This window comes from Coffea eugenioides, chromosome 5 (assembly GCF_003713205.1).
Source record: "Coffea eugenioides isolate CCC68of chromosome 5, Ceug_1.0, whole genome shotgun sequence".
NCBI classification, from domain to species: domain Eukaryota; kingdom Viridiplantae; phylum Streptophyta; class Magnoliopsida; order Gentianales; family Rubiaceae; genus Coffea; species Coffea eugenioides.
Window position 1 is genome coordinate 45403178 of NC_040039.1, and position 23384 is coordinate 45426561.

The window sequence follows — 23384 nt, forward strand, 5'->3', positions numbered from 1 at the left end:
GCATTAATAATTAGAAAGGCCCAATCCTAATTAACAAACACGCTACGAGGGTTTGTTTAAATTAGATCGTATGTTTCCCTGACATAAACCCAATTACGCCAGCTGCTACTGGGATAGAGGTAACGAACAATTACGGATTCAGTTATCCCTATTTAGCAAAATAGCCTATATGAATAATTAAATATTGCGCATCTATTCAATCATTCACACGAGTTATAACGGTTAAAAGCAGGAAACATATGAATACCAATAAATGGAGGAAGCAATTAAGATAAATTAGATCTCACAGAAATTGTTGAACCAAATCTTCAGTTGTCCCCTTGACTAGCAAAGTTTAATCACGCCTCATGAGAAAATCTCCCCGTTGGGGAATATTGTCGAATACCTGGCGTGTGTCAGAGGCCAGTCCAAAGAAAGAAAACTAGAACTAAGCTAAAAAACTAAACTAAAGCCCTAGATATCTTTTGCTTCTCTACGTTGTCCCCTTTTAAAGCAACAAAAGAAAGATGACTAAAAGCTATCTAGGTGGTCCCCACACATGTGGACAAAGCCTTCCAAGTACTCCTTGTTCCAAGTCTCTCTACGTTGCTTTCTTTGAAGCCCAAATGACCAAATGCCTTTCACTAGCTTGTGGTCCCCCACCAATTCAAGGGCCCAAGGATTGAAGTCTTTAGAAGTCTCCATATTTTTCACAAAGTCCCTCCTTTTTGGTAGTTTTCTGCTTCATTCCTGAAATTGATTCCAAATACCAAATATGAGTAAATATCAGCAATTAACACAATATTTGTCAGGGATAGAAGGGAAAATTAATAATAAAAATACTAACAAATTATACTCTATCAATTCCCCCCACACCTGAATCATGCTTGCCCTCAGCATGGGAACAGTAAACAGATACCGAAATTTGATAACGACTGTTGCTCTATCTACCATATTGCCAAGATATCAAGAAAAATATATATCAAGCATCATGATCAAGATCCAAGAAACATCACTCCGGTTAGCTTCTAAACCACAAGATCCTCTAATTTCATGTTAACTAATCTAAGAAGAAGGAATGACGCATAACATTTATCAGCAAATGGTCCAACTATTAACCATAATCTCAACATTAAATCCATAAATAGGCAAGCTGACTTTTATTATACACTAACGCAACTTTCTTTTTTTTCTTTTTTTTTTTACATTTTTCTACTTTTCTCTCTCTTTTTTTTTATTCTCTTTTTTTCAATAGTAACAAGACTTAGTCGCTAGCCATTAGAGCCTTTTGACGCGAACTCCAACATTGGCCAGATGAAGGAGTCCGGTTACTCAGCTTCTATCGCCACGTGACCACGTACTCATAAGAACTACTACCTTTTGACGCGAGAATCAACACTTTTAGGTGCAGATCCCCGGTTACTCAGTAGTAACTAATAGCGGAGTACAGTCAAGTTTATTCATAGCTAAAAATCACAAAAACTCAATATAACACAAGAACCAAAAGAAAACTTGCATCAGCTAGCCTCATTTTCAAACATGGAGAACTAAAGTTAATAACCGGACCAATTCACATGAAAATGCCAATAATCATTCCCTATGCCTAGGAAAGTTAACCAAAAATTATAAGAGTAAAACAATCATTGATATTCACCAAAGAGATGTTTTTGGATTTAACCACATTAACTTGGTACCCTTTTATTATTAAAACTTGGCAAAAGCAGAAATAGAGGCAACAATCCAACATCAAACTTGGCAGAGCTAGACAGATAAATGACAAAAAGTAAGCGAAAACTAGACAAATAACAAACTAAAAATAAAAGAGAAATATCTGAAAACTAAAAACTAGAAAAAGAAACTAGCACAGCTGCCCCCCCACACCTAGATCCTACATTGTCCTCAATGGAGGAAATAAAGCAATTAAAGTGAAAAGGACAACGAAACTTCCCTCTCGAGTGACTAAGGGGTTGGCGGGAACGGCGGAGGGGAACCGATGTGGTGAGACATCAATTCAACCAGCAAATGCAAAACTCTGTCCACCCAAAATCTCAACAAAGTCTCCAATAATGTGCTAAATCCAGCAATATCAGTTCAGGACTTTAGTAATAGCAGCGCAGTCACAAGCCCTTGGCAGTCAATCAGATCTCTAACCAAATAGAGTTAACAAGTACTCGCACCCTTACCATTGGTGCAAATCGCAATTCAAAATCAATGAGATTAGCAAAGCAGATCAGTAGTAAGCAATAACCCCAAGGTAATCTATCAACAAGAAAAATCTAAAACCTCTAAAGAAGAGCAACAGGGCGACTAGAATTCCATGAATAGAGCAAGTAGAGAACCGTAGGTGGAACCCAGCCACCGAAGTCAAAAACAAACCCATGGAAACAAATAAGTCCGCACAATGAGTCAAACAATTGCTACAAATGATCAGACCAAAATCACAGACACTGCTCCTCCAAACAGCTCAATATAAACCAACATCCAGAATCTCCTCAAAAACCCGAATAAAAACTTTACAATGCCAACAAGGAATGCAGTTGCCGAATTAAATCAACCAAAATTTCAACAAGCACAACACTGGCCGAGATTCTTCCCAAAATATCACAGACAATTGTTAACATTCCAGCCCACCCGAGAACTTCAACAATTCCCCCCAAAAGTTTGAACAAATGCCCCTCGGCACTGTGCTAGAGCACAATCAATTTCAACGAATGTGCTAATCAAAGAGGCTAAGAGCAGGGCAACTGTCAAACACCCAACAACCCAAAACAATTGAACTCAAATCCACAAAAAAAAATGCAATAAATATTCCCAAGAATTTGGCCGACCCGAAATAGCAAGTCAGAATATAGACAGTAGTAACATAGACACCATCTCCGCACTCTCAATTAGGTAGGCAACAACAGAGAATGAACAAATCCGGCGTAAAACAACACAGCCGCTAAACGATACCAATCAACACCAAAAATTTTTGAGATCGAGGTTGAAAGACCTCTACTGGCCGCCAAACAAAGAACTGGAGTGGTAGTGGCTGGCGCGGCGGCGGCCTGGTGGTGAGAGGCCCGCTAGAGAGGTAGAGTCGCGGGTGGAGAGCTCAGGCTGCTGAGCTGCGGCGACTAACCGCGGATGGCGGAGCTGCTGCTGGAGTCGCATGATTGGGTGCGGCGGGCAGTCAGCGCTGGTAGGAGCTGTGGAGTGGGTCTGGTGGTCGGCGGACAAGCTGGAGTGGATGCGGCGTGAGTCGTGGTGGCGTGCTGCTGGCGGCGAGCAGAGGTGGGAATTTCGTGCGGCAAGGGACAGAGGGCGTGGGCGGCGTAGTAAGATGCGAGCGCGAGCGGCGATGACGGTCAGTGGAGCGGCGTGCGAAGTGGGAGGAAGAAGAAGGCGGCGTCGGCTTGGGCTCGCTGCAGTGGCTGCTTGAGTCGCTCGACAGGGGAGCGGGGCGAGCAGCGGTGAGCCGGCTACGGCGCTGCTGGAGGCCGAGGTTGGCGGCGGACTGAGGAGCTGCGGAGGACAGGGGAGATGTGGGCTCAGCCGTGGGCTGCTGCGTCGCGAGCTTCGGGTGGCAGCGGCGAGCTGGGCTGCCTTTCGATGGTCGCGCGGTGGTCGTTTGCGAGGGTGAGAGTGACTTGCGGCGCGACGCTGGTCGCGCGAGGTGGTGGCGATGGAGAAAGCGGCGTGCGTAGGTGGAAGAAAAGAAAGAAGGGGCGAACAGGGGCAGCGGGAAGAAGAAAGAAAAGAGAAAGAAAGAAAAAGAAAAAGAAAGAAAAGAAAAAGAAGGAAAAAGAAAAGTTTTTTTTTTTTTTTTTAAGGAAAAATGAGCTACGTGAAAAGGGGAAAAAAATCTTTTTTTTTTTTTTTTTTGGCTTTTTCATTTTTGATTTTTTTTTTTTTAGGGAAAGACCCCACCTCTCTTTTTTTTTTTTTTTTTTTGGTGGAAAATTTTTTTCATATATCATCTCTTTTTTTTTTATTATTGGCAAAATTTATTTTTGAAATTCAAAAGTAGTGATTAACAGGAAATCAATAATCGTTCTTGAGTTTCTTTGAATACTTACCTTTCCCGCGAACGTGATGCGGGCACGTCAAGAGAGCAAGAGAGCTCCCAGAAGTTTCTGGTCGTGAGCTTCCTGCACATCACCACGCGGGCGCGTCATGAGGGCAAGAGAGCTCCCAGAAGTTTCTGATCGTGAGCTTCATGCACGTCACCACGCGGGCGCGTCATGACTGAAGGGCACCTATAAATCAGCAAAAACGAAAACTGAAACCCAAAATCAGTCGAATTCAAGGAGAGCACATCTAAACTACCACACGAAAATGAACAAACAATTAAAAGGAACAATTGGGTTGCCTCCCAAGGAGCGCCTTTCTTTAATGTCTTTGGCTAGACATTATCATGTTTTGCTCATGGAGGATAAAATCTTGTGGCTCGTCTTACTGCTTCATCCTCTATATAGTCCTGATAACCCTCGTAAATAGAATAATCCTTGAGCATACGAGTTACGGGCTTCCATGGACTAGTGAATGGCGCCAAACGAGTCGATGATAATTTGCATTCTCCATTCACTCCTCCCTCACTTGCAGTTATTGGTTCAAGATATCTTGCCATCGCCACTCTTAATTTATTCCTGTCATGAAATCCAAAATTGTCTGGTATAATAAAGTCAATTTCGTTAACAGGAATTGAAGAGTAAGAGTCAGGAGAATATTGATGAAGGAGTGGAGGAGATGTCACCGCATTTGGAGATTGTTCATTGGATTATTTCACTTGAATGGGTTGTGGTTGGGGTTCCATTTCTTCCTTTTTGGCTTCTTTTTCAACTGCATCTGTAGATTTCTCATTTTGACACTCTTGCATCTCCTCATCACTAGTCAAGCAAATTGCACTCTCATTTTCTTCTAGATCAACAATGGTTTCCGAGGGCAATTCTTCCATTTGAGAAGCCAATCGATTCATTCTAGATGTCAATAGACACAGTTGATCTGCCAGATAACTCATTGCATCATTCATCATCTCATTCCTCATTTGTGTCTCCTGTTGGAATCGGTATGTATTAATAAATAATTCACTCAATTCCTGAAGAGACATACCTGACATGGACGATGGTTGTTGAGACTCTTGCTGTTGAAAATCCATTGGCCCGGTCGCATAATCAAAATTGGAATTATCTCACCATCCTTGATCATACCCGTTTGAATAAGGGTCATACTGCGTTTGATATTGGGGTGAAAAATCTCCAAAAGTATCAATTGGAGCGCTTAGATTATCTTGAAATGCGGGGCATGTGTCAGTTGAATAACCTGAATCAAAATAAGTTCCACAATTTGCAACAGCCCATTGATCATTAGGAAAAACATGAGTCTCATAACCCCATTCAGGAACAAAGTCCAGTCTATCATCAAAATATGGAATGTTAGCAGCCATAAAAAAATAAAAACAAAAAAAATAAGAGAAAAATAAATTAAAAAAAATGAAAACAAGATAAACTCAAAAAGAAACAAATTAATCTGGCACCAGTCCTCGGCAACGGCGCCAAAAATTGAAAGGGTGTCGAAGCCTGTGCAATAATAAAACCTGCTCAAACTAAAGGTAATTTCTGTAGATAGTGGTAAGTAGGGTCGAATCCACAGGGACTGGGAGTAACTGTTTCTTTTCAAGTTCACAGTAACAAAGGGGGTGTTTTTATGCAGAAGGTGACAATCAAAGAAATTCAACTAAAATCTAAGAAACTACTAAAAATTAAATAACAAAATACTAAAATCAAATGAGTGATAATTAAGGATCTAGCCAAGGAATAACTTCAGCAATGGTTCACCTAATTGATCATCGATGCAAAGCCAATTCCAATTATTTATCAATAAATAGGTTATAACTACCAAACAAGCGATGACAGTCAACTCCTCCTTACTGTGTCGGTGATCAAGGTACGCCTGTTAATCACTGCTCTAATTGAGAAATAATCCTAGGTACGCCCGTAGAATTTAATTCCCCAATTGCCTTACGTATTAGAGGAGCCCTATTCTAACCAAACAACACACTACCAGGGTTATTTTAGATTAGCCCGCGTATTCCCCTGACACAAATCTAATCATGCCAGTTGTCACTATTTTAGAGCAATTAAACAATTACGGATTTAACACCCTAATTGACAATAGATTACCAAATCAATTAATTATCCGGATCCAAGACAATCAATTAATCAAATAATCATAAGCACTGGAACCAAGGAATATGCGAATACCAATAAATAAAAGAAAAAGATAAAATTAAATCGATCTCACAATTTTAGGTGACTCAAAGCATCCGTTGTCCCTTGGCTAGAGTGGGGAGATTAGTTCATGTTTGATGAACAAAGCCCACAGGAAGTTAGAGAGAAAATCGCAGCCATCAATTGGTAAATGGATGAACTCAATTCGATGGAATACTGACCAAAAGAAAAGCTACAGGAAGTGCTTGAGTCCTTTTTTATTGTTTCTCCTAACATACGAGGAGAAGAAAGCTACTAACGAGAAGCCAAAAAGGAAAAATCCAAAGCTGCACTAAAAGATGAAAAACTAAGAAGCAAAGCTAGTACTAGTTTCCTGCCCTCAATTCTTTCTTTCGTGTGCGGCGGCTCTCTCTCCGGAGAGGAAGAAGACTCGATAGCCCCAAGAAGACTTCGGCCTCCTCCTTTTAATGTTGTCTTCGGGCCAATTACCAAGAAGGGTTGTGGTTTGATATTCCAAAAATGTCCCTAGATGCCTGCTACTTGAACTCTTTCTTGATAATTGTCAAATTGGCCTTGATTGTGATATTTTTGTTCTACTCCCTGAAATAAATGTAAATTACGAAAAGTGAGTAGAATCTAATAATTAATTCACATCAGGTCAAGTAATAGGGGAAATTAATAATAAAATAAATGATAAAATTGCAACCTATCACACAGTTCCATCTAGGTTACGGTGCAGCAATTGCCAGTTGAATCATAGGCAAATTTATGATATCGATTGTTATGAAAAAGAAGTCAGAATCGGCATTGAAATTCATTCTTGGTTGTTTCTAGCAGAAAAAAGAAGAATGAGAAAATATTTTGGACCCACATTATAGCACATTTATGTCGAGTAACTACATAGTAGTGCTAGCCAAAAAAAATCAAATGAAGATTTAAAACACTACGTTAACTGTTTTGTCTTTTATTCTCCCGTTATTCTGTTCTCTTAAATTGATATTTCAACAATCATTATAACATTTTAAACGATAATAACAATATATTCATATATATATATATATATATATATATATATAAATAGGTAATCATATTTTTTACACATTTCCTCAGAGTTGCATTATGCAAAAGGTCAAACCACAATATTCTAAAAGTTTTGGTCTTAAAAGTCATTCTCCTTTTATTTGACTAATTCTTCCTGCCGGCCTACTTCTCTTCGGCCTAAAATTGCTCCCCACTTGTTCGTATTCTTCTTGTGTTCTATTCCGCGACATTTTCCATTTCCTACATTGTTAAACCGTGGAACGAATTGCAAGCCTACAACGTTGAAGGCAAATTAAACAAAGAGCCCTTAAACAACTTCATTTTAGATGTAAGAGAAATATATCAAACTTCATAACTTCGCAGCAAATTAAACAAAGAGCCCATAAACGGCCATTGATAACAAGATTTCTTGTTTTACGGTTTCTTCAAGATCAACTGAGCCCCATACTGGGGTTGAAGAGTGAGCACAACTTGAGGAGCATGTGCATAACTCGGCGAAAGCTCCCAAGAAAAGCGCCGTAAGATCAAAGCCAGCGCCATCTTTGCTTCCAGCATAGCAAAATTTTGCCCAATGCAAGTTCGAGGTCCCCAACCAAATGGAAAGAACGAGAGATTGCCTTTTGTAGCCTTTGAAACTCCCTCACTGAATCTTTCTGGATTAAATTCCTTCGCATCATCACCCCACAAGTCTTTGTCCTGCTGCAGCAAGATTGGGGCCACAAAGATGAACATTCCTTCGGGCAGTGATAGTTCGCCTAATTTAGTTTCTTCGGGAATCATTCGAAAAAGATTTGCTGCCGGTGGATATAGCCTTAGAACCTCGTTAAGGATCATGGTAACCTTTAGAAAAATAAACGTAAACAGAAGAATGATTAGTGGAGATTGGATCAACTATCAAAAAAGTGCTAAGATGGGAACATAATTTTGCAAGTTATACTTACAATTTTGAGGTGATTTAATTTACTAATATCAGGTTCATTGTTGTCAAAAACCTGTAGAACCTCATCCCTGGCACGAGCCTGCCAATCAAAATGTTGACTCAATAAAATTAATGTCCAGGCGAGCAATCCTGAGGTTGTCTCTTGTCCAGCCAAATAGAATAGCTTGCACTCCTCGATGACTTCTTCAAGGCTCATGCCGTTCTTATTTCCATGTTGTCGGATCTCATTCAAATTGGATTCCAATAAAATACCCAACAAGTCATCACTTGTAGCTTCACCTGTTTGAATTTCCTTCAGCCTTTCGTTGATAATGCCCATAACTAATGAGTTTACTTCCTTGAAAATCTTCTGCATTCTTTTGTTCCTTTTTGTTGGCACAAAACTGAATGCAAAATAGCAATAACCAAATAAGCTAAATGATACAATTACAAACTAGAAATTGAAAGACAGTAACGTACCTCCACCCTGGAAGGTATATGGATTGCATAACATGCTCAAAATACAAAGCCTGTTCTCTTTGGAGTTCAAAAATCCTTCGCCCTTTTTCATAGTTGCTACCAAAAGCTGTTCTTGAAATTACATCACTAGTAAATGTTTGAACATAAGGCCACACATCTAATTCAAAAGATCCTTCTGCTGGGGCAAGGTTCTCCCATTTGCTTAACATCTCATTACAACTCAGATAAAATGCTGGCACCATGTACTAGATGTGAAGGAGAATCAAAAGCGTAAGTCTTCCAGCTTTTATGTTCTTTGTGGAGGCCAATTGTGGATTTGTCCACCTCGGCACCGTCTTGGGTACCAGGACTTCAACCTTAAGACCCTTGTACACAAGGACCAGGGTTCGAATCCTGGGGAGGCCCCCTCCAAGCACCACCAGGGAGTCCAGGCCTCCCTGCTCTCCAAGACCGGTGCCGAGCAATGGACAAATCCACAATTGGCCTCCACCAAAAAAGGTAACTCAATGGGACCAGGACTTCAACCTATAAGACCCTTGTACACAAGACCAGGGTTCGAATCATGGGGAGGCCCCCCTCCAAGCACCACCAGGGAGTCCAGGCTCCCCTGCTCCCCAAGACCGGTGCCGAGGTGGACAATCCACAATTGGCCTCCACAAAATTCAACCTTAAGAACCCTTGTACCACAAGGACCAGGGTTCGAATCTGGGAGGCCCCCTCCAAGCAAACCACCAGGGAGTCCAGGGCCAATGGGTACCAGGACTCCTGGGGGAGCGCCTTTTTGTGTCCACCTCGGCACCGTCTTGGGGAGCAGGGGAGCATGGACTCCCTGGTGGTGCTTGGAGGGGGCCTCCCCAGGAATTCGAACCCTGGTCCTTGTGTTACAAGGGTCTTAAGGTTGAAGTCCTGGTACCCATTGGGCCCCCTCCAAGCACCACCAGGGAGTCCAGGCTCCCCTGCTCCCCAAGACGGTGCCGAGGTGGACAAATCCACAATTGGCCTCCACATTCTTCATTAATCAAAAAGTAAGAATGGAAATATTATTCAGTGAAATTTTAAAATTGGAAAGGCTGCATTTGGTTCTTTATCTGGACTAGATTGGAACCATAACTACATTTATATGATGCAATACCAAACACTAGCCAGTTCCATGTCTGATAAATAACAAGAAACGGCCAAAAGCATGTAAGATATTGAAACAGCACCAAATTTCAGGAGAAAAAGCTAGAAACAACCTTCAATTTCTCTACATGAAAAGCAGGATTCAATAATCTTCTGTGTTTGGCCCATTTTTCTGTATCCAGGCTAGCAAGTCCTAGTGCTAGAAGTTTACTGATTGGATTTGCCCGAGGCTTCTGATAAGTAAAATTTTTTGTGAAGACCTCCTTCACTTGTTCAGGATCCAAGATAACCATTGCCGGCCTTGGTCCAAGCCAAAAAAAGCTATTTTTACCTACAAAATAATTTTTGATAAGCAACTTATCCACTCTAAAATAAAAAGATTGGGTCAACCATATATGAAATGCATGATTGCTGAAAAACACAGCAAACCAAATAGTCTTCAGGCAAATTTGGAGAACAAACCTTTATGTTGCATTGTTTCATTGATGAAGGGCACGATTCTGGGAAAGATATCATCTGTTAAAGAAATTGGTTTGGACTTAGCCTCCTCAAGCATCCTTCCTATGTCTCTGGTGTCTCCAAACAAGAACCTGTAAGAGTTTCCCTGTAGACCTTGCCGCCTGAGGCTTTTCTCCATCTTCTTTGGTGTGATCCAAGCCCAATTCAAGAATCTCCATGCCCCGATGAGAAGGACTATAACTGACGAAACTCCAATCAAGCTATAGAAAAAGTCCATTTTCTCTGATGCGCTTCCACTCCTTCAGTCAAACTTTCTGCTGGCAGGGGGAACTTGCGAAGCGGTTAGTTATTAAGGAGGGAGAACCTCAACTTTGGGACTCATAATTCTGAAATCTATGCATATCCATTTGTAAAATCAGCAAAGACAAAGTAGCTTGATGGTATGTTCTATGTTTACGGCATCTGCTAAAATGGAGATGCTCTGAGACTTCAACACTCACCTATAAAGGACATTTGAGCCTTTAATATTCTTGTTTATGGTAAAATGATTTTTCTACTCGTTCACTTAAATTACACTTAATTTACTATATGAACACACATAATACAATTATTATATCTTCTGTATTTAAACGCTTTCCTAGTAACTATACTTTTTTTTTAAAAAAAAAAATTAGCACTCTTGAGGCCCCCCTAACAGAGGTGACGATAAAGGAGAACAAATCAACAAAGCTCGATTATCCTGCAAGCCTCGCAAATCATCATCAGAAGTCTTTTTCTATCTGCCTTCTAGAAAAAGTGTCAGTTCAATAAATAGAACTTGAGAATTTGACTTTTGAATTACCGTAAAAAAAAAAGGATGAAGTAGAAGACTATAACCGGCTAACTCTACATATAAATGCCTATTGTTAGAATAGCTACTCTTTGAACAGTCATCCATGGCTATTATTAATGTGCTAATTTGTAATAACAATTTGCACCCCTCAGCTATTATTAATTAGTGATCTGAACCATAAACAATTAATTGTAGCACTGTTGAACAAAAAAGTAATTGTAGCACTAGAGTCCATTATGTTTTTGCTGAAATCTATTTTTTTTTTAAAAAAAACATTTTGTGGCTACAGTCAAATGAAAAGATTTTAGTACCCTAATGTAATAGATGCAGATTAGGAGTATCAAGTCTTTTTCATTTAAAAATAGCAAGGGAAATTCAAGGGTTTGCAAATTAGCTAAACAAAGTGCTGCAAATTGATACCACAAGTGATAGGGTGTTAATTGTTGGTTATTTTATTGTTAATTTCCCCCTTTATCCTTACCAAATATTGTTTTAATTATTAATATTTACTTATATTTGGTATTGGACTCAATTTCAGGGAATGGAGCAGAAAACTACAAAAATGAGGGACTTTTTGGAGATAATTGAGATTTCAAACAACCGGGCTCACATGGTGCTACAAAGAGATTGCATTTCCTTTGCTGATTAGGAGATTGGAGTCCTACAAGTAATAGGAAACAAAACAAGAAGGAAAGCCTCGATTGGTGCAGGAAGCTTTGGGAGGATTTTTGCTCTCAATTGTGCGGGGACCACGGAGAAAAGAAAGGCATTAGTCTATTATTTAGGAAGAAACGTACAGAGGCTAGGAAGTCCTACTATCAATAGGAAACAAGAAGGAATTCGGAGGGTCCCATCTTTTGGATTCTTTTCTCTTCTTATTAGGTTAGAAGACTAGTCACGGGGGATAGATGGAATTAGAGGCTGAATAGCCGCAGGACTGAGTTTTTTACTTTCGACAGTATCATGTTGGGAATTTCCTCAACAATGAAGAACTGAATTCTTATTTTCTAGTCAAGGGGACAATTGACGATTTGGTTCGACAATTACTGTGAGATCGAATCTGTTTTAATTATTTTCTTCATTTATTGGTATTTATATGTTTCTTGATTTTAATTGCTATGGCCTTGTGTATGATTGATTAGTGCGCAATAATTAATTATTCATATAGGTTATTTTTGCTAAATAGGGGTAATTGAATCCGTAATTATTCGTTATCTCTACCTCAGTAGCAACTGGCGTAATTGGGTTTATGTCAGGGGAGCATATGATCTAGTTTAAACAAACCCTCGTAGCGTGTTTGTTGGTTAGGATTGGGCCTTTCTAATTATTAATGCAATCTAGGAATTAAATCCTACGGTCGTACCTAGGGTTATTTTTGGGTTAGAGAAATAGCTAACGGTCGTACCTTAGCTATCGAGAAATTAAGGAAGGGTTGGTTGTTTATCGCGTGCATGACAACTATAACTAATCTATTACTAAATGTTGGAATTATTTCTGCATCAATGATCAGTGCATGAACCATTTCTGAAGTGTACCCTTGGCTAGAGTTTTCCCTTAATTATTTCTCTTAATCAATTATTTTCTGCAGTTAATTTATTTAGTTAGCATTTAATCCAAAACCCCCCATACTTTGGACTCTAGAAGAAACGAATTATCCCCAGTCCCTGTGGATTCGACCCTACTCACCGCTATATACAAAATCTGTATTTTTCTCGAGTAGGTATTTATTATTGCACAGGTTCGGCACCTGTCAATTTTTGGCGCCGTTGCCGGGGACTGGTGCCAGATTAATTTGTTTCTTTTTGAGTTCATCTTGTTTTTATTTTTATTTATTTATTTTTCTCTTTTTTTTTATATAGTTTATGGCTTCTAACACTCCGTATTTTGGTGATAGACTGGATTTTGTTTCCAGGGAAGGCAATGAGGCTGTTTTTTTGCTAAGTTTGCATATTCAGAGGCACTAAACTCTATTAGAGAAAGAATGGCTGCTGCAACCTGTAAAATTTGTTATGCCAGGGATCATTCAACCGGTATGTGCCCCGAATATCAAGATAATCTGAGTGTCCCACTCAATAATTATGGAGATTTTTCACCCTGGTCTCAAACGTGGTATAACCCTAATCCAAACGGGTATGATCAAGGATGGTGGGATAACTCCAGTTATAATTATACAACAGGGCCAATGAATTTTCAGCAGTATGAGTCTCAAGAATCATCATCTATGTCAGGTATGTCTCTTGAAGAAATAGTTGAATCAATAGCTACTAATACATATCAATTCCAACAGGAGACACAAATGAGAAATGGGATGATGAAGGATGCAATGAGTAATCTGGAAGATCAAATATGTCTATTGACATCCAGAATAAATCGATTGGCTTCTCAAATTGAAGAATTGCCCTCGAAAACCATTGTTGATTTTGAAGAAAATGAGAGTGCAATTTGCTTGACTAGTGATGAGGAGATGCAAGAGTGTCAAAATGAGAGATCTACAGATGCAGTTGAAAAAGAAGCCGAAAAGGAAGAAATGGAACCCCAACCGCAACCCATTCAAGTGAAAGAATCCAGTGAAGAATCATCAAATGTGGTGACACCACCTCCATTCCCTAACCCGCATTTTCTTAACTCTTACTCTATGATTTCTGTTAATGAGATTGATTTTGTTATACCGGAAGTTTTTGAGTCTCATGGCAGAAATAAGTTAAGAGTAGCTATGGTCAAATATCTTGAACCGTTGAGTGCTCTTGATGGAGGAGTGGATGAAGAATTGAGATCACTGCTTGATTATTTGGCGCCATCACTTAGTCCATGGAAGACCGTAGCTCGTATGCTCAAGGATTACTCTATTTACGAGGGCTATCAGGACTATATAGAGGATGAAACACTGAAACGAGTCACAAGATTTTATCCTCTCTGAGCAAACATGATAATGTCTAGCCAAAGACGTTAAAGAAAGGCGCTTTTTGGGAGGCAACCCAAATATTGATTTTATTGTTTTTTGTTGTTAAATTCTTTAATTATGTCGTTTCTTATTTAGATTGTGGTCGATTTTAATGTTTTCCTCCACTGTGGTCAGGACAGCAACCTTGGCGTGCCCATGCGGTGTTTGTAACTCCTAAGGTCAGTGGACATTTACCAATCTTGGCGTGCCCACGCCATGTTTGATGACCCAAAAGCTAAGGAAAAAAAAATTTATTATTTATTTATTTATTATTATTATTATTTCTAAAAAAAAAACAAAAAGGAAATAAAGTATTTTAGCAATTACAATTTTCGAAATTTGAATTCAAAAAGGAAAAAAAAACAAAAATCCACAAAAACTATTTTTTCTTTTCTTTTTCTCCTTTCTTTCTCTTTTCTTCTCTCTTCTTTCTTTCTTTTTTTTCCTTTTCTTTCTTTCTTCCTTCTGCCCCCGCTGCTTTCCTTTTTTCCCTTTTTCCTTCGTTTCTTCCTCCATTGCCGCTGCCGAACCCAGCTTCCCAGCACGACCACCACCTCGCAGCTCTATCGCGCGCCAGCCCGCCGCCAACCGCCGCTGCTCCGCTTCTCCCACCCGCTACCAGCTCGCGGCCAAGCTCCTCTACCGCGCCTCCAGGCCGTCGCCCTGCTCCGTGAGCTCCACCGCACACACCCCTCCCTCTCCAGCTCCACTTCACCCATAAACCACGGCCGCACTCTTCTCACCTAGCCTCCTACCACCATCGCAAGCTCCACCCCAGCTTACCGCCACCACCTCCCTCTGCTCTCTCTCCACTTCACACCAGATCACGGCCAATAGCTCCTCCTCGCAGCCCCTAGCTCCTCCACTATAGCGACTCCGTGCGCTCCGCCGCTGCCCCACTGCTCCACCACCCATGGCCATCTGCTTGGTGTCTCTGGCATGCAGCAGAGGTACTTGTTTTTCCCAATTTATTGGCTAATTTTCTAAGGTAAATTACTTATATTTGGGGTACTATTTCTGGAATAGATCTCTAGAGTGAATTGGACACAGGCTTTGGGTTCTATGTTGAACTTTGGTTTTCGGGTCCCTGCTAAATTATTTTACTGAATTCTTGATGCCCCATGACTGTTGATTTAAGTTGCTAAATTATTCGGGCCTCTGCTGAATTGTAGTTGGCAGAGTTGTGCATTTATTTGTTCAGTCCAGCAACTATAATACTTAGTGCATTGATTGCTGATTCATGGCCGTAGTTACTATCCCAATTCATTCATTTGGGATTTCTTTTAGCCCTTGAGATTGATATTTTCTAGACCCTCTGATAGCTATTTTATTTGGAAGTTATCGGGGGTTGACTTTGGGGGTTTGCTGCTTTTGTTGGGCGTTTGTTGCGATTTTGGGTTGGGCATTTAGTTGCTGTTTCTGTGCACCATCGGTTGCGATTTCTAAGAGGTTCTTATGGCTGATTTAATTTTGCTCTGATTCCATTTTTGTTGTGCACCATTGACTATTGGGCTTTTGTGCTTAAAGTGTTGCTCCTGCTAGATCTCCGAACTATTGCTGGAGTTACCATTTTCTTGGGTCAATTGCTGCTTTCGGCAGGTTGAATTGGGGAATTGACTGTCCAATTGGAGGCAGCTGTTACCATTTTGGGACCAATTGTGTCTATTTTGCTGTGATTTGTGTCTAATTGTGGGTAATTTGCTTGTTAAATTGGGAGGTGCCTATAACGCGCTTAAATTTGCTTATTGTTTAGGAGCATTTTAGTTTCCTTTACTAAGCTATTTGGAGCACTTGTTGCATGATTGGACTGCCTTGATTCTGAATTTGACTACATTTGGACCACAGGGGCTCATTGATTGCATTTGTTATTAGTGTTGAGGTATTCGTATAACCTGTGGGTGATTGAATTGTGCCTATTGTTCATTGGGTTGGTTTTAAACAAAAAATTGTTATTACTTTGAAATTCCTGTTTCCATTATCTGTTGGCAATTGTAGTCCCTTGTGATTAGAGTGACATCTAGAGATCATGGTAAGACCAAGATCCGCTTCTAGGTTTAGGACACCTAGACACTCGCAGCCTCCTCCTACCCCAAGGGCTGACGAATGGCACCAGCTCCAGATGCGAGTTGAGCGACTAGCGACTCGGATGACCCACATTGACGTCAACCTGCATCACATACGCAGAATTTGGCAGCATTTATGCCCCATGCAGGCCTTGACCTCAATTTCCACCTGAACTGCCCCTGTTTTGATGACTTCAGGGAAGTACCGTTGCCCCTCTCCTTCCTTCTACTTTTACATTATCACATTGAGGGCAATGTGTGATTTAGGTGTGGGGGGGAGATCAGTTGGGGTGCTAGTATTTTTGTTTTTAGTTTCTAGGGGCTTTTCCTTTATTTTTAGTTAGTTTTTGCCTATCTTTCATTTATTTTCTTTTCTTTTTCTTTCTAGTGGTCAGTCCTTAAATGAATACCAAGTTTTGATGCTGGATTGTTGTCTCTAATTATGTTATTGCCAAGTTTTAGTAATAAAAATGTATCAAGTTGATGTGGTTGAGTTCAGGAACATCTCTTTGGTGAATATCAATAATTGCTTAACTTTTTCAATTTTTGGTTAACTTTTCTAGGCATAGGGAATGATTGTTGGCATTCTTCATGTGAATTGGTCCAGTTATTAATTTTAGTTCTCCATATTTGGAAATTTGAGGCTGGCTGCTGTTATTTTGTGTCATTTTTAGTTATTGTGCTATATGGTTGTAAATAAGAGTTGACTGTACTCCGCTAGTGGTTACTACTGAGTAACCAGGGATCTTCACCTAAAGTGTTGATTTTCGCATCAAAAGGTAGTAGTTGCTATGAGTGCGTGGTCCCGTAGCGATTGGAGCTGAGTAACCGGGCTCCTCCATCTGGCAAATGTTGGAGTTCGCGTCAAAAGGCTCTAAGGGCTATAGACTGAGTCTTTTGTTAATTAAAAAAAAGAAAAAAAAAAAAAAAAAGTAAAGTAAAGATTGTGTTAGTATGTGAATAAGTCAGCTTGCCGGTTTGTGATCTTAATGTCGAGATTTTAGTTAATAGTTGGACCATTTGCTGATAAATGTGAGCAACCATTCCTTTTTCTTAGATCAGTTTGCCTTAAATTGGAGGAGTTGGTGGTTAGGAAGCTAACTGGGGTGATTTGTCTTTGATCTTGACCTGTGATGCTTGATATATGTTTTTCTTGGTACCTTGGCAATACGGCAGTTGGAGCAATGCCCATTTTTAAATATTGGTGTTATTTGTCGTCCCCATGCTTGAGGGCAAGCATGATTTAGGTGTGGAGGGAATTGATAGGGTGTTAATTGTTGGTTATTTTATTATTAATTTCCCCCTTTATCCTCGCCAAATATTGTTTTAATTGTTAATATTTACTTATATTTGGTATTGGACTCAATTTCAGGGAATGGAGCAGAAAACTACAAAAATGAGGAACTTTTTGGAGATAATTGAGATTTCAAACAACCGGGCTCACATGGTGCTACAAAGAGATTGCATTTCCTTTGCTGATTAGGAGATTGAAGTCCTACAAGTAATAGGAAACAAAACAAAAAAGGAAAGCCTCGGTTGGTGCAGGAAGCTTTGGGATGACTTTTGCTCTCAATTGTGCGGGGACCATGGAGAAAAGAAAGGATTAGTCTATTATTTAGGAAGAAACGTACAGAGGCTAGGAAGTCCTACTATCAATAGGAAACAAGAAGGAATTCGGAGGGTCCCATCTTTTGGATTCTTTTCTCTTCTTATTAGGTTAGAAGACTAGTCACGGGGGATGGATGGAATTAGAGGCTGAATAGCCGCAGGACTGAGTTTTTTTACTTTCGACAGTATCATGTTGGGAATTTCCTCAACAATGAAGAACTGAATTCTTATTTTTCTAGTCAATGGGACAATTGACGATTTGGTTCGATAATTACTGTGAGATCGAATCTGTTTTAATTATTTTCTTCATTTATTGGTATTTATATGTTTCTTGATTTTAATTGCTATGGCCTTGTGTTTGATTGATTAGTGCACAATAATTAATTATTCATATAGGCTATTTTTGCTAAATAGGGGTAATTGAATCCGTAATTGTTCGTTATCTCTACCTCAGTAGCAACTGGCGTAATTGGGTTTACGTCAGGGGAGCATATGATCTAGCTTAAACAAACCCTCGTAGCGTGTTTGTTGGTTAGGATTGGGCCTTTCTAATTATTAATGCAATCTAGAAATTAAATCCTACGGTCGTACCTAGGGTTATTTTTGGGTTAGAGAAATAGCTAACGGTCGTACCTTAGCTATCGAGAAATTAAGGAAGGGTTGGTTGTTTATCGCGTGCATGACAACTATAACTAATCTATTACTAAATGTTGGAATTATTTCTGCATCAATGATCAGTGCATGAACCATTTCTGAAGTGTACCCTTGGCTAGAGTTTCCCCTTAATTATTTCTCTTAATCAATTATTTTCTGCAGTTAATTTATTTAGTTAGCATTTAATCCAAAACCCCCCATACTTTGGACTCTAGAAGAAACGAATTATCCCCAGTCCCTGTGGATTCGACCCTACTCACCGCTATATACAAAATCTGTATTTTTCTTGAGTAGGTAATTATTATTGCACAGGTTCGGCACCTGTCAACAAGGTATAGAAGTCCTAAAACTGATAATTGAAGATGGTTTAGGGGAAAATGTTGCAATAAGCTCTGGATGTAATTTTAAATACTTGAGCATGAGAAGGTCGCATGTAGAACTATATCTAAGGACCAAGAAATTTGATGCGAAAAATGGCGAATTTTTTTGTTACAGTCTTGACTCTCAATGGTTTGGAAACAAAAAGATCAATGTGAAATTTGTTTTTGATCAACTGCATCCTCTAATGCAGTTCATTAATAAACATAATAAGAATCCCAGAACATTAACATTTGTCCTTTTTAACCTATTAACATTAATACTTTGCAAAATAGCAATAACTCCAAAATCTTCTTGTAATTGCACCAAAAGTTTATTAAACCTTACAGAAGCAGCGACCCAAAAGGCTAGCATGATAAGCAACATGTAGCAATTACAGAAGTTCAGTCACATAATCAATAGCACGCATATATAGTTCAAGTCCTGGATTCGCTGGCGTTCATGAAGCAGATGATTCAGATAACAGGTTTATACTACAGTTTCTTCATAATCAACTGAGCACCATACTGAGGTTGAAGAAGGGTAAGAAACAAGTATGGGGCATGCGTATACAATGGAGAAAGCTCAAAGGAAAAGCGCTGTAAAATTAAAGCTAATGCCATTTTTGCTTCAAGCAGAGCAAAGTTTTGCCCAATGCATATCCGAGGTCCCCCACCAAATGGCAGAAAACAGGGCTGGCCCTTAGTAGCCTTTGCAACTCCCTCGCTAAATCTCTCTGGGTTGAATTCCTTTGCATCATCACCCCATAAACTTGGATCATGATGTAGCAAGATTGAAGGCATCAAGACAAACATTCCAGCAGGTAGAGATAGTTCCCCTAATTTAGTGTCTTCGTTAACCCTCCGGGAAATCATAACTCCTGGTGTATATAGTCTTAGAACCTCATTAAGGATCATAGTCACCTGTAAAAGAAGAATTACAAACCGATGCTTAAATGGAGTGCGAACTTCGTTCCAAGAGAAGAAAATTGTAAGATAAGTATCCAGACAATGTCAAGTGTCAACTAATAGCTGTTGCCTACTAGAAAGCAGAAACATTACACTAAACTCGGATATTGTTGTGCTTCAGGTAATGGCAAAAGTAAAACATGTCCTGAGTGAATGGAATGTTAGGCTATGATATTCTTTATGAAGTCTTCTGGATCCGAACCCACGAAACTAATTATTCTTCCAAAAGAGAACCTAAAAAACAAGTCTGAAATGTGGCTGACATTCATGATATTCGAGTCTAGTCACTGCAGATTTGTGATACAAAACTGAAATTCTTGAATAATATCAAACTATTCTGTCATCAAAGCTTGTCCTCTTGATAAATTGAAGCTACTTACAATTTTTAGCCGATTTAACTCTTCAAAATCTGGTATATTGTTGCCAAAGACCTGAAGAACCTCATCTCTAGCACGAGCTTGCCAGTCTGAATGCTTGCTCAACAAGATTAGTGTCCACACAAGCAAGATTGCAGTTGTCTCATGTCCAGCAAAATAGAATAGCTTGCACTCTTGAATGACCTCTTCAGAAGTCATCCCAAACCTTTCATTCCCATGTTCTTGGATCTCCTTGAAGTTGGATTCTAGAAGTAAACCCAACAAGTCACTATGAGTAGCTTCCCCTTCTTGCATTGCTCTCACTCTTTGGTTAATGATGCCCAGTATCAATGATCGCACGTCCTTGAAAATTTTCTTCATTTTTTTGTTTCTTTTTGTAGGTAAAAATCTATATGAAAAGGAAAATATGTCAAACAGTACGGACAAAAACAATTTGTCAAATATTATGCCCCGCTTTAGATTTTCCTCTAAACTGTTGGTTGCATCAGTTGGATCTTTACTGTCTGACTGAACCAAAATAGCTCAAGGATGTGTAGATAAAAACTTTGAGAAATTTTTTTAGATTACTGTAGTTAAAATTGGTAAAAAACTAGTATAAAACAAACTCGAGTAAAAACTCAACTTCCAAACAAGTCCATAGTTTGCTTAAGACGTTTAGGTCCTACAAAATCAATTATGCATGTCTCCCTTGGTTGGTAAAGTAAAACGTTTCGTCTGATGGCTGACTTTGACATGTAATCCAAGCGTAAAAGCGCACATTATCCTGAATCTTGTATCATCAAAAGAATGTGTTTAAAACGTGTTTATGGAATTACCTCCATCCTGGAACATAAATTGATTGTATAGCTTGCTCGAAAGTTCAGATTGTTGCATTTGAAGCTCAAATATCTTTCGTCCTTCTTCATAGTTGCTACCAAATGCTGTTCTTTGAGATCATGTCGCCAGCCAAAGTTCTAATATCGGGCCACACATCCAATTCCAATGATCCATCTGCCAAGGCACTGTTCTCCCATTTGCTCAACATTTCACTACAACTCGAGCAAAATGCTGGCACCATATGCTATGTAAATAATGAGGGGAAAAAAGTTCAGTCTCAATTAAAAGCCATATGCATGGCTAAATTGTTGATGTCCTCAAGTATATGCCATCTCGAGTACGAATTAGCAAATCTAAAATTGCCCAAAAACCAATTCAATATCAACTAATTATGCAACTTGATGAGTCAAAAGGTAAGTAGTATTACCTTAAGTTTCTCTAAATGGAAAGCAGGACTTATGATTCTCCTGTTCTTGGCCCATTTATCTGTATCATATGTTGCAAATCCTTCTGCAAGCAGCTTACCAAGGGGATTATTACGAGGCTTCTGATAAACATAATTTTTGGTTAAGACCTCCTTTACAAGTTCAGGATCAATAAGAAGCAATGCAGGACTTGGTCCCATCCATGTTAAACAATTTGTACCTGCAAGGTACAGCCACTGATAATAGCTGAAGACACTTTATAATCAAATCAATAGTTGAATGAACAAATTGCAGGTTTATCATTTCATCCCATAATGAAATTCTTTACAATTTCAGTGAAATATGTAATGATTTGTATTCTACTATGGTCGATGCAGTCTTCTGAATAACAAAATATAGGGGATCGCGTCATTTCTGAAAGGGCGATAGGACTAATGGATTTGCGTAAAATTCATAACATATATTTCCAAAACAACTTTTTCCCTCGTATCTTTCAATGACAAGATAAAAATATGGCATCAATAAGGAAACATACTACTCCAACTCAACAAAATGATGCCAAAAACACTAAACAGCAGCTTCAGAGGAAGTATGTTCAAGCAAACAAATTTGACTACATTACTTAAGCGTTAAGACCATCTGGTTCTGTTACTCTGCAATAAAAAATTTATTAGCATTGAATCGGCAAAATAGGAGATGCAGCATACTCATGTATGACTATATTCGAATACTTTCCTTTCAGTTTAAATAATAAAAGAAAGGCACAGAAAGGGTAACGTTGTCTGGCCATTAACAAATCGTACCCGAGCTTCTGTTGAGTTTATCCACGAAGGGCAATATTCTGGGAACAATATCATTGGTGAAATTAATTGGCTTGGAATAAGCTTGTTTAACCATCTGGGCTGTTTCTTTCATGTCTCCAAAGAGTAGCCTGTAGTGGCTTCCACCAAGACCTTGCTGTCTGAGGTACTTCTCCAGCTTTTTCGGCTTGAACCAAACCCAATTCAAGATTATCCATGCCCATATCGTAAGAAAAACAGAGCATAAAACTCCGATTATGCTGCAAAACGTATCCATTAATACAAATAATTCAGAAGGAGCAAATGAAATTCTTGATTGAAACAAAAGACTAATTGTATCATGCTGAATCAGTGAGTTTCATTTTATTCCTGGTCGCTTAGATGGCCAGAGTCCACAGGCCCAGAGAAGTAGAGATATCTAGTTATCTTGAGTTCTCTTGGTCAAGTCTGGCGGCGATGCCTTCTCCATTTCCAAAGTCACGCCAATCATGAGGTGACCTGCAGGGATGTGATGTATACATGAAGTGGATAATGCTTGTAAATTCTGTCACAACGTTGTCGAGGCGTGGTGTACACGGGGAGGAATGGGTGGGCTAGGTGGCACGGCAGGAGAGATCGCATCTACACTTAAAAAATATATATATATATATAGGTGTTGTGTGCGTGTAATGTTGTAATTTCCTGGTGAAATTTCGTAGAGGTAGCTCAAACTTTGACTTCTATTCTTTTAGGCAATTTGTTTGGATTGTGAATTATTAGAGATATTTTTACTGTAGTACCTTTTTATGATGCGATGTATGTGAAATAAAAAGGTAATTAGGAAGATAAAAAGGTGTATTGAAAATTATAACGATGATGTAAGCAAATATATTTTGACAAATAAACCGCAATCCAAACATTAATATTAACTCAAATCGTAGTAGTTTCCAGGATCCTCATTCTTGCTGGTGGCCAATTGAATTTTAGATTCTTTTTGTTACTAAAAAAAGCTAATATGTGTACAAGCAAACGAGAAAATCTGAAAAGTGATTATCAAACAAACCCTAAGTCATTTAATGACATTCGGCGATTAGATTTTGATCTAGTAACTAATGTTAAAAGGCTTGAGAAATTAAAAGTCCTGGAATTACGAGATTTAGGTTTATCTTAACTATTTTCTGCCGTCATTTGTAACGTTATGTTTGTCTTTCTCCCACTTCTTGTGGCTCAACGTAGAATAAAATAAGGTTATAGTTTCCTTGGAATTTCGGGCTCAACCTTGGTATGTTTTATGATTACATAATTTGCTCAATGCAAGTTCTCTACTGCTTTAATTAACAATCATCTATTATGGA

The 23384-nt window shown here is 39.1% G+C and overlaps 1 protein-coding gene and 1 pseudogene across 1 annotated transcript; both read right to left on the minus strand.

Annotated features, from left to right (window-relative positions):
* Nucleotides 1-7595: 7595 nt before the first annotated feature.
* Nucleotides 7596-10486, minus strand: LOC113772095 (cytochrome P450 CYP72A219-like). The gene is made up of 5 exons (XM_027316640.1): nucleotides 10213-10486; nucleotides 9864-10081; nucleotides 8629-8873; nucleotides 8171-8552; nucleotides 7596-8069 (listed from the first exon to the last, which is right to left on the minus strand). Exons 1-5 carry the CDS (start codon nucleotides 10484-10486, stop codon nucleotides 7644-7646), a joined length of 1545 nt encoding a protein of 514 aa, XP_027172441.1. The 3' UTR covers nucleotides 7596-7643.
* Nucleotides 10487-18963: 8477 nt separating this feature from the next.
* On the minus strand, nucleotides 18964-22497 carry LOC113770620 (annotated as a pseudogene).
* Nucleotides 22498-23384: the final 887 nt, after the last annotated feature.

What these genes read in the sequence shown, in the direction of transcription:
- LOC113772095 (XM_027316640.1), bottom strand. Translation starts at nt 10,486, where the DNA reads ATGGACTTTTTCTATAGCTTGATTGGAGTTTCGTCAGTTATAGTCCTT. An exon ending in TGAAACAATGCAACATAAAG is followed by an intron (nt 10,082 to 10,212) that starts GTTTGTTCTCCA and finishes ATTATTTTGTAG; the next exon opens with GTAAAAATAGCTTTTTTTGG. An exon ending in ATATACCTTCCAGGGTGGAG is followed by an intron (nt 8,553 to 8,628) that starts GTACGTTACTGT and finishes TTTTGCATTCAG; the next exon opens with TTTTGTGCCAACAAAAAGGA.